Consider the following 11579-nt stretch of genomic DNA (forward strand, 5'->3'; position numbering starts at 1 on the left):
GGCTCGGCTCGTGGTCACTCGCGGACCTTATTCCGCGTCGCTCTCCCCTTCTTCCCGGCATTCCTGCTTCCGCTTTCTCACGGCTCCGAGGCTTTTCCACCTCTGAGGCGTTTCGCGCCCAGGGGTTCAGTGACGTCATCTGTCTGCGCTGCGCGGACACCCGCCCGTGGAAGAAGGAACAGCTTCGCCGCCCTTCGCCTCTTTTGTTGGGCTGCCGCTCCTCCGGAATCATGGCGCCGTCGCTATGGAAAGGGCTGGTGGGCGTCGGCCTCTTTGCCCTAGCCCACGCGGCCTTTTCCGCGGCTCAGCGTAAGTGCAGGGGTGGGGGGACAGCGGCCGCTCCGGTGCGGGACTCCGGGGGCGACGTGTGGGCGCACCTTGAGGGAGTGTCGGACCGAGTTCCCCGGGAATGGTCACTTGAGCCCTTAGAGTTGGGGGTGACTCCGAGAAGCGGCGCGGGGCTTCCCGGAGCCAGGCTCGGGAGTCTTGAGTTTGAGGAGACGGGCACCCGCAATTGCAGCAGGGATGGAAGGGGAAGGGGGTGCCTGGGAGAGGGCTCCGAGCTGGCTGCAGGGTGGCCAGAGAGGGAGTTGGCCCGGGAATCCGGGACAAGTGATGTCAGATCCAGCGTGGGGCTGAGCAGGCTGGGTGTCAGATTGAGGACCTCCGGTGCTCACGGTCCCCTGACAACTGGGTGGACAACATCTTGGGCACCCCTGGGCTGTCCAGGCAGAGACCGAAACGTTATGTGGCCATTTGCCTGTGGGGGCACCGTGTTACAGGAGAAAGAGCACTGGACTGGGAGTCTGGAGGGCCGGTTCTGAAAAACTTGCTTTACCATTAAATCTGTATGACCTTGGGCAAGTCATGTCCCTTCTGTGAGCCTCCACCGAGGTGGATTTAAATTCTTGCCTCTCCTATGTCACAGAGTGATGGGGAAATTTCAAAGGAAAAAAGTAAAAGTACTCTAACATACAAATGCAACTATATCGTCGAGAAGAAACTTGGAAGTGCAACAGAGGAGGTAGTAGTCTGTAGACAGCTGATCTGTTTGGAGGTCTTCCTTCTCCCCTAGACCAGGGGTCAGCAAATTCTGGTGTGTGGGCCAGATGCAGCCTCGCTCTTGTTTTTGTAGTGAGCTACGCGTGTTTTCACTTTTTTTTTTCAATTTTGGGGGGAGAAAAGCAAAAGAATATCATTTTATGGTCCGTGACAGTTATATAAAATCTAAGTTTCAGTCTCCATCAGTGAAGTTTTACTGGCAGACAGCTGCACCCATTCGTTTAGGTGTTGTCTGGCTGTTTTCCAAGTGGGGAGTTGAGACGTTGACACAGACAGTGTGGCCTGCAAAACCTAAAATATTTATCTGACTCTTTACAGGAAAAGTTGGCTAACCTCTGTCCTAGCCTGTAGAGCCCACATGGGCGGCCCATTTTATTCATTGCTGTGATCTCTCTGCCTAGCACAATCCTCCCCGCAGTAGATAATAAATTTGTTGAATGGAGGAAGGGAATTTAACGTTGAACTGTATTCATTTGCTAGATTACTTTCCCTGTTCGGGAGTAAAGTAGAAAATGAAATGTGAATTCCTTCAAAGCTTTAGTTTTTGTCCCCCCGAGATAAAATCTCTGTTCTGTTTATTATAGAGAATTAAAACGACCCAGTTATTTTAACTACTTTTTACAAACATGTATTCTGACATTTGCCTGACAGAAATCCAGCTTTAGTTTTTACATACATTTTGATTTTGAAAATTTAGATTTATAGCCAAGTTGCAAAGATCGTAGAGTTACTGTATACCCTTCCACCCAGTTTCCCACGTTGATAACATCTTATATTACCGTGGTATATTGTCACAATGGAGAGACTGACATTGGTATATTACTATTAACTAAAGTCTAGCTTCTATTTGGATTTCACAAGTTTTCCCAATAAGGTCTTCCATTCCAGGAATTACTCCAGGTATTACATTACGTTTGGTTGTCATGTTTCCGCAGTCTTCTCTATTCTGTGACAGTTTCTCCAAAACACCAATCTTTAATGATAACAATAATAATAGCTAACGTTTATGAAGTGCTTACCATGTGCCAGGCGCCGAACTAAGCACTTTATGTGCCTTATATAATTCAGTCCTACCCAAAGCCCTGTTGAGGTAGCTGTTGTTATTATCACTTTTGAAAGATGAAGAAGTTGAGACTCACATAGCTAGGAAATTGGTACAAACTGACAGAGATGATAAATGGCGGGGTCAGGATTCAAACACAAGCATTTGGGCTCTAGAGCCTGTGTGCTGCACCGCTTTATGAAATTCAGTTTCGTGTAATTGGTTGAAATTGCGCTGTGCTTAGGTGCTAGAGGTACAGCGATGCCCTGAGGGAGTTCAAAGTCAAGTGGTGAAACAAATGGATGAATAAACAATGACAATAAAGTAATATAGATGCTATGCTAAAAGTATGTAAGGATGCTTAGAGATGGCGGGGAGGGGGGACAAGGAAGGAGGTTAAGGGAAGTATCTCAGAGCCTGGCTGCCCAAGTGTGTTTAACAGACCAGCCTCAAAGGACTCACCTGGGAGCTTGCTAGAAACGCAGAAATGTGCCCTGCCCCAGAGTTTATTGAATCCTAATCTGCATTTTAAGAAGATCCTCCGATGATTTGTCTGCACAGTCCTTTGAGAAGCGCTACCGTAGAGGAGATTAGGGTACTGTCGAGTACTGCGTCAGTATGTACAGTGGCTTCCGCTGTGGGATTTTAGCAGTCCTGGAGCAAGGAGATCACGGAAGTAAGTCCAACTCCTCAGTTTTACATATGAGGGAAGGTCTGCTTAAAGGTAGTGTTAGAGTCAGATTAGGCTTCATGCAAAGAAGGAAGCTGGCTGGGAATTGAAGAGGCAGTAGGAAGCTAGCCAAACCTATTTTTGGTATTGGCTTGATGTTTCTTTTACACCGGTCCTCGTATTAAACCCATCAGATAAAACTTGAGAAATGTCTCTAAACGCACTCTTCTAAGGGTCACTACGCGTTCCCTCCCAGCAGTGTGGGTTTTTCACTCCACGGCACATTATTAAATAGGGCTCGTGCAAGGTTTCTCTCGAGTTAGGAACTTGTGTTTCTGCTGAGATGAGAATGCCTCGTGGCATTTGTCACTGCAGTGGGGCCTCTTTATACTGCTTATGTTGCAGAAAGACTAATATTTACCTTCGACGCTAATCGTGTCCTGTCCGAGCGTAGCAGTGGAGAGCATACCACCGGACTGTGGCGTGCCCTTCTTTGCTGTATGTAATGAGCTTTGTTATGGCAGAATGGCTATCATGTATCTCACTTAATCTCCCCATTATCCCCATTTTGCTGTTGTGGAAACTTGGGTGGTTGAAAAATATATACTGTGTTCCTTTGACTCTCAGACCCACTTTCCCTCCCAGTCCTACATTTTAACACTCTGAAATTGAGATCCATGCGTGTTACAACTCATGGGGATGGATGTCTTAGGTTGGATGAGATAAACTTCAATGACAGTAAGTTGAGGAGCTGGTTTTATGATCCAGGCTTATCAGCTTCCAAATCCTGATCCTTTTCTTTCATACTTTGCTGCTTCCTGAGGCTAAGGCAGCAGCAGAATTATAATTTAATCGGAGAGGCAGAAATGGGTGTCCAGGAATTTCACCTATTCCACCACCGCTCCAACATACTTTGTCAGGAGCAAAACCTATCCATTACCAGTATTCCTTTGTCCATACTGTGTGATGGCGGTGCTGCTTCAGAGTTGAGATTTTCTGCAGGCTTATTCATTTTTAAATAATTGTGATTTCTTTGACCAGTTAGTGAAAGAAACCGTTTCAGAGGATTCTAGTTTCCCTATAGTGCTGAAAGAAAAAAAATATGTTTAGGTATTTCTTCCTTGTACTTGTTCACCTTTCACTCTTACCGTGTTTTATAAGGTGACAAGGCAGGTCGTGATGAAAATAAAATAGTTCAAGATCAGGCTGACTGCCTTAGAAGATAGAGGTTTTTGAGGAATCCGGGATTAGCATTGCTTTATGTAGCACATAAGTCAGCCACTGCTTTGGTGTATTGATTTGCTTGCATTTTAAGAAAGAAAAATGGGCTACAATTTCCTTAATGGTATGCTTCTGGTTTATAGATCGTTCTTATATGCGATTAACAGAAAAGGAAGATGAATCACTGCCAATAGATGTAAGTTGGTCATTTATATTCCGTTAAAATATATTTTAAAAATTAGCCACATAGCTTATAATAAGTTTTTACTGGTTTTTATTCTTATAAAAATTTCCAGACATGAAGTAACATCTGTTCTCTACTCTTTGTCACTCGTTGTAAAATCCGAAGATTTGGGAACAAAAGATTTCTGTGTTTGGTTTCTAGAACTGTAGTTTAAATAGTCATTCTAGAAGTTTCTCTGTAGTCTGGGACGGACTTACAAAGTTGATTATTTGACTTCGTTTTTTAGCAAAGTTCCTTTTTATGTAAAGTTTAAGAACAAGAAAAAGTAACAAAACATTGTTTAGGGACATATACATAGGTGGTAAAGTAAATAAAAACACATGTTTTTTTTAAGCTAAAACGATACATGAGTTTCACTCACAGTTTTTATCTTTAAAGGATTGTAAATGGCACAGTGGTAACTCCTTTGTAACAGAATCAAACAGTCAGTGTAAAAAGTAAAACCAGCCCCACACAATAAAAAAGACAAGGGACCCCACTGCTCAGCAATTGTGCTTCTACTCCTGACAGTTTGGAGTATGTCAGTGGTTCAAGCCCTCTTCCTGTGCACAGACAGTACTATCTTTATTTACATATGTATGGTCTTACCTAATCGAAACGGTTTTTCTTTTAAAAAGTTATTATCTGTGTGTATATCTGTATAATTTTATAATTAGCTTTTTATTACTTAACAGTTTATTGTGACATAATTTCATGATAGCTCATTGATTTACCACATTCTTGTTAATGGTGCCTATGACTGCATTGTCTGAACTAGGTCTGGGTACACTGGTGGGGGGATGTAAATTGGTATAACATGTGACATTAGTTTTAATTTAGAAAGTTAAGAGTAATAGCTTGTGGCTAATTCTGACTTTAGTTGTCTGTAATGAAAGTTAACAATAGACGAGCCTGGTAACCCACTCTGCCATCACCTTTGCTTTGTGGTGGGTTACCTCCCCCCTCCGCCCCCGACACACACACCACACAGGTAATCAGTTATGTCTGTTTAAGATACCTTGCTGCTGTTTACAAATTGGGAAGTTTGAAAAATACAGAAAAACCACAATCAAGAAGATCAGATGTGCCTATAATCCCATGTTGGTTAATATCAAACGTTGCAAGCTTCTGTTTGCACAACCACTTTGGAAAACACTTTGGTATTAGCTAATAAAGTTGAACGTGTATATACTCTCCTCCAGTAATTCTACTCCCGTGTACCAGGAGACATACACCAGGAAATCCATATTGCCATTATAAAAGTAACACACAGGAAACAGCCCCCATAGCCACCAACAGTGGAATGAATAGTGGTATATTCATATAATAAAATATAAAGCACAATGAGAATGAATGGGCTACATTTATATAGTACAACAGGGGTGACTCTCACAAGAAAGTCCAAAAATGGGGGGGGGAAACTAAGCACTATACAGTTTAGAGGTACATACATAGCTGGTAAAATTATAAAGAAAAGCATCCAAGAACTGATTAATTTACAGTTCAGTACACTAGTTACCTTTGAGGAGAGGGTGAAGGATATAATTGGAGGGGGACACGTGGGACTTGAAAGGCACTGGTAGTTTTCTTAAGCTGGGTGCTGGGTCAGGGGTGTTCTTTTTATACTCAATGATATTTAACAGTAATACATTTAAAAATTCTTAGTTGCTCTTGCTAGCAGGTAGTCGTTGATGACTGAGTTCTGAATGGCTAAGTACCTGTTTGCTATTTGAGAAGACCCAGAAGTATGCTTGTAGCCGAGCCACAGAATTTATAGAAGATTTTGGTGTGTCTGAGTTCAAATCATTTAAAGGGAGAATTCACCTGGGAGAAATACCTCTCAGAGGCTAAAAAGAGATGGAGAGAAAATTGCAAATGTTTATGATACTGTTTGTATGTTATTTGATAATCTCAATCTTTATACTCACAGATAGTTCTTCAGACACTTCTGGCCTTTGCAGTTACCTGTTATGGTATAGTTCATATTGCAGGGGAGTTTAAAGACATGGATGCCACTTCAGAACTAAAAAATAAGTAAGTCTTTCCGTTTTCATAGGCATTTAGTTTCACAGGGGTTTTGCTTCATTTACATAATTTTAAATGTATGTTTTCTGGTGCATAAAAGTTGCTTTTGTTTTTACATTTCGATTATGCAGCCCGTGTGAGTAGTGAGGTCAAAATACCAAGGCAGTGTTTGATAAGATAGAAAAATGGAAGTTGAATGACAGATTATTGACATTAGACTGAGAGGTCCTGTTACATTTGCTTACAATTATTTATTGGTTCGGTGGATGGAGGGAAATAGACATATAGAAGATATTCCCTCAGAAATTTTGTCCTTTCAGCCTTCATTTTTCATTCCCTTTCTTTCCTTCCTTCCTTTCCTCCCCCCTTTTTATCCCAGCTTAGTCTTTGGAAGAATAGGGGTTTTCTCTTTCCCTCTATCCCTTGAACCTAGTCTGACATAAACTCTGTTCTCTGGCCCTTTCCTTTTTCTGGACTATAGTATATTCGTTATTTTGCTTTCCCTTTTCTCTTGAACTTCTTCTAAGCTATTTTCTTGAGCTTTGCTTGCTTTTTTTTTTTTCCATATTTCTTACTTTCATGAAATTATCCTTCTACCTTTGTTCAATTCCATCTCCGGACTTCACCCACCTTCTTGAGCCTAGAAATTTTAACCCTTTACAATGTGTCCTTAGAAGGATTCGCAATGAGCATTTATTTGTTAGAGGAAACCCACCCCCTTGTTACTTTTACTTTTCAATTTATATTTTAAATAGTCACATCTCGGGATTCCTGTTTTACGTGGGAGTATGCTTGGAGTTTTCGGTGGGCTGACTTTGAGATTTGAGTTTTTATCAAGGCAGAGTCCTCCTTTGTCCAGGAAAATAATGTTTAAACAAGCCAGTACTAAAAGCCATACATAGGTGTTTGCAAACTTTTTTAGTCTCTCTCCCTCTCTCTCTTTCTCTCTCTCTCTTTCTCTCTCTCTCTCTCTTTCTCTCTTTGTCTGTCTGTCTCTCTCTCTCTCTTTCTCTCTCTCTCTATATATCTATCTATCTATCTCACTGGGAAAGAAGAAAGGATACTCTACTATCACCACCCACTGTAGTTCTTACAAAGAGTCTACCAAGAATTGCAGGCAAAAGGCCAGGAAAGAAGTAAAACAGAATGGCATTAAGTAGGTGGTAGCAAAATATATAAATTTAGTAGGTGGTAGCAAAATGTATGAGTTTGGACAACAGAAGGTACAGAAGGGCCAAAAGGAGCTTTTTGTTGTACTTGAAAGATTCTTGGAAACAAATCTGTGAAATGATCGTATTGCTTGAGTGGTGAGGGCCAAATGAGAATAATCAAAGGTACAATCTGTGTACTGGTTTTTTAAAAGACTGTTTGGCATGGCTAGCTAGGGTAAGATTTATAGATGTGATTAAAGTTGAGCGATGATTTGTGCTATTATTCATAGGAATGGCTGAAAGAAACGTTTGAGGGCTTTATGTTGCCTTTCCAGGCTTCTTCTTTTCCTTGTGCAGGAAAAAAATGAGACACAGTATGTTTACCGTTTATAGCCTGATTTCATGGATTTAAACTTAGTTAAGACTATAGCCCATAGCAAATTCATAATTCATTAGAAGCCTGCTTGTTTTCAAATAGGCTTTTTACAGGTTTATCTAAAGTGGATGCTCTTTGTTTTTTCTTTGAAGGACATTTGACACATTAAGGAATCACCCATCATTTTATGTATTTAATCATCGTGGTCGAGTGCTGTTCCGGCCTTCGGATACAACAAACTCCTCAAATCAAGATGCATTGTCCTCTAATACATCGTTGAAGTTACGAAAACTTGAATCACTGCGTCGTTAAGATTTTTACAAATTATAATAACAGGACAGGACACAGAGCTGGAATATTGGAGTTTGGGGTATAAAACACTCCCCCCATCATCAGTATTTATATTATATTGATTTTTCAGACATAATTAAAAAGAGTCTATGGCCCTTGTTTGTACACTGTTATCAAATCATTAATGGAGTGTAAGTTATCTGTGAAATGAGTCTTTGATCTTTCATAGAATTCTTTTTTCCATTTAAAAGAAATCCATATCTTTTGTAAAAGTCACTGTTTTGAACACATTTCTTTGAAAAATGTTGATGATTTTGTAACTATTTATTTTCTTAGGTTTCTTTTCTTTTGCACTTGAGTTTTGGGATCCTTTTGGCAATAATGTGACTACTGCATTTTGCAGCATGAATGATAGCAAACAGGTCTTCGGTTCTTAACAGCAAATAGACTTCTCTCAAGAGACCAAAATGGTGACTTCTCAGTTTTTCTTATGCCCCCCAAACAGTGGCTCTGCCTCAGCAGACACATGCCAGTTTTTAATTTCTCACGACTTCTCACCCCGCCCTGCTCCCGTGCACCTTCCCACGTCAGCTGTGTTGTGCCATCACTTCTCTGGGGCTCTGTGTGCAGTGAGCGATTCTTGTGTCCGAAATTCTTTGTCATAAATAGGTTTAACAAATTCAACTTGCCGTAAAGCTACTTGTGTTCTCTTCATCTATATGTCAGAAATTTCCCTAACCGATTACGTAGCTTAAGGATAGTTGCAGATAGACCAAAATGACCATTCATGATTTCATCTATTATCCTGCCTGTGTAGAAGAATAGCAGTCACGGAGGAAAACCGCTGACTTGCCATTAGCCAGTTTAACTTATTCAAAGACTCAACTAGCGAATTAGTAAAAGTAGAGGAAAGTTCTCATCGTTCTCACTCAAGGTCGAGTTCAAAGGCCTCCGGACAAATATATTTTAAATATTTGGAACTAATCTCTTTAATTAAAAACAATTAGGGTCATTTAAGAAATTGTTTTATAGCTTCAGATCTGTAGCAGGCTTAGAGTTTTCCATCTTTGTTGTATGCTGCTGAAGGTGAGGATGAAGGTACAGAGCAGACTTTTTTTTTTTTTTTTTTTTTTTTTAGAAACAGTACTTTTAGGTCTAGGGAAATTTGGCTGGCTCTTTGATCTGCAGGGAGCGTAACATTTTTTTGTAGAGAAGGTGGCTTTTGTTGAACTGTAACTGTACAGGTATGAAAACATTGCTTTTGTTGAGTTGTATAGGTGCAAAGGGAATAACTGTGCAGATTTGAAAAGGAAATATGATTTCCAGGTGCCCTGGTGCCTGATGGCATCTCTCCCATTAGAAACGAACCTCAGCTCTTCTCTTCTGTCTGGTAACACACAGCCCCAAAGCACGAGATTGTTTTGTCATTGAGTTTTTATTGTTGTTTAGTTTTGTTTGGCCAAGCCAGTCTGTCTGTGGAACACGGACTCTGCTCTCTAAGGAGAACAAAGTTAGAAATCTGCTGATGGCCTAGAATCATTCAGAAATGAGTTAACAGTGGAATTCAGGGGTTAATGCGGCAATAATTAAATCAAAATAGCGTAGGAGAAGCCAGCTCCTTATATCAGGCTTGTCTACCATTTCCTCAGGTATGACTTGATTTGCAAGAGTCTCGCCTCTTCTCTTTGGGGGCTGTCTTCCTTTTTTAATATTCACTTACCTTCAAGTCTGCCATTTCAAGGCTACAGCTCAGTGGTTTTGTAATATAGTCACAAAGTTGTACGACCACTACCACAGTGAATTTTAGAACATTTCTGTCACCCCCAAAAGAAACCCTGTGTGCTTTGGCAGGCCCCTCTCATACCCCACCCCGCCTCCCGGGGCCTCCTGGCCCCGGGCAATCACTAATCTGTTTTCTGCCTCTATAGATTTGCCTATTCTGGTCATTTAATATGAGTGGATTCGTACAATGTCTGGTCTTTAGTGACTGGCTTCCCAAGTATAGTTTTGTTGTACATGGAGTGAGAGCTTCTCCTCCCGAGAACTGTGATTTCTGTGGAAGGAAGCAGTTGGTAAACTCAGCGGATGTGACTAGAGGCCCAGACACTTAATCATGTGTGTGTTTTGTTTTGTTTTTTTTAGCCAGTTTTAGGCTAACTAGTTTTTCCTCGTAATCAATCACTCATGATATACCACTGTTTACAAGATTTTGGCTAGTCTCTAGAATGGATATTGAAATCTTTGCCCAGTCAGGAAAGTCCTGGTAAAAATCATGTCTAATTATTTGGCAGACAATTGACAGAGTTTTCAGGTGCGTCTAACTTTGTTGGCAGGTGTGTATACCTCAAGCCAGATGAGCTTCCCAAATTTCTTCTTCACTTTTCCTCCGATGAATTTGTTTTCTTTCTCAAGTATGTACCATAGGACTAAAGATGATTTGGATGCATCGTAACAGTGCTAAGTGGATTAAATTCAGAATTATAATGCTTTGAGACTGTCCGTCACTACCTAGGGTAGTCCAAAAACGAAGCGACGTCAGCTAGTTAAGCCTGCAGGTGACTGCCATTTTAGGGACGTTCAGAAGCGCGCACTCAATATGGAAGGCTCTCTAGAATATTAGCAAGACACTTCTCAATAACCCAGGGAACCAGCCAAATGCTATGGGCCGATGTCCCAGCCACAGAAAATGCAGGTCGGCGGATTGGAGACCATGACGCTCTGTAACTCCCTAATGATTGCTCCCTAGGCTCTGTGGCTTATTTTTGAGTGGCATGACCGCATCTCCCTGGTTGTATGTGGCCTGTTTCCATGATGTATTGAGTAGTGTTGTTTGTTGTTGAACATCAATGCCTGTAACACCAAGCTAAACACCTTCTTTTGGATATGTTTCCTCTCTTTAAATGACCTTGCCCTGTCCAATAAATAAATGATTGTCTCACCCTGTTTTTGGTAGTGGTTTTTGTTTTTGTTTTGTTTTTTAAATCTCGTTCTCTTCTGCTTCTCTGTCTCCAGAAAAATGTAAGAGATAATTTTATGACTGTATTTTTCCCCCCAGTGTGATGCTGTTTTACTAAATTCAATGGATACTTTACTTTTTCTTGTACATGTAAAGTCTAATGACAATTTTATGTTGTTTTTTTTTTAGAGTCGAAAGACGATGTGTAATCTCCTTTATAAATTATCAAACGCCCTTTGGAGAATCAGAATTTCAGTCCCTGAGTAGCAGTGTCCAATCATTCCATCACAAATCTGTTATAATTTTATACTTAAAAGGAAATCATGATTAAAGCATTGGGGCAAATCTGGAGTCTGATGAAAATCCAGGGGGGAAGTTCTGGTTTGTAAAACTTGGCACTCATCTGGAGTATTTTGAAAAATAGCACTACCAGTATTCAATTCTACCCAGGAATACGCCAAAATAACCTACAAATCAAGTATAAAGATATATGCATGTGGCAAAAACACAATCAGATGTTACAGAAAAGTATGACATTAAAACTTGCCCCCTTCCCTCCCGT

The 11579-nt window shown here is 40.9% G+C and overlaps 1 protein-coding gene across 1 annotated transcript; it reads left to right on the plus strand.

The window, feature by feature from the left end:
* On the plus strand, window positions 1–11004 carry MMGT1 (membrane magnesium transporter 1). Its single transcript, XM_039217153.1, has 4 exons — window positions 1–309; window positions 4139–4191; window positions 6149–6252; window positions 7923–11004. Exons 1-4 carry the CDS (start codon window positions 231–233, stop codon window positions 8080–8082), a joined length of 396 nt encoding a protein of 131 aa, XP_039073084.1. The 5' UTR covers window positions 1–230; the 3' UTR covers window positions 8083–11004.
* Window positions 11005–11579: the final 575 nt, after the last annotated feature.

This window comes from Hyaena hyaena, unplaced genomic scaffold, assembly GCF_003009895.1.
Source record: "Hyaena hyaena isolate Hyena2069 unplaced genomic scaffold, ASM300989v1 scaffold_669, whole genome shotgun sequence".
In the NCBI taxonomy this organism is placed as follows: Eukaryota; Metazoa; Chordata; class Mammalia; order Carnivora; family Hyaenidae; genus Hyaena; species Hyaena hyaena.

Excerpts from the sequence above, each read along its gene's own strand:
- MMGT1 (XM_039217153.1), top strand. The coding sequence starts at position 231 with ATGGCGCCGTCGCTATGGAAAGGGCTGGTGGGCGTCGGCCTCTTTGCC. Across the intron at positions 4,192-6,148 it reads ATGAATCACTGCCAATAGAT|ATAGTTCTTCAGACACTTCT; the intron begins GTAAGTTGGTCA and ends TTATACTCACAG. Across the intron at positions 6,253-7,922 it reads ACTTCAGAACTAAAAAATAA|GACATTTGACACATTAAGGA; the intron begins GTAAGTCTTTCC and ends TTTTCTTTGAAG.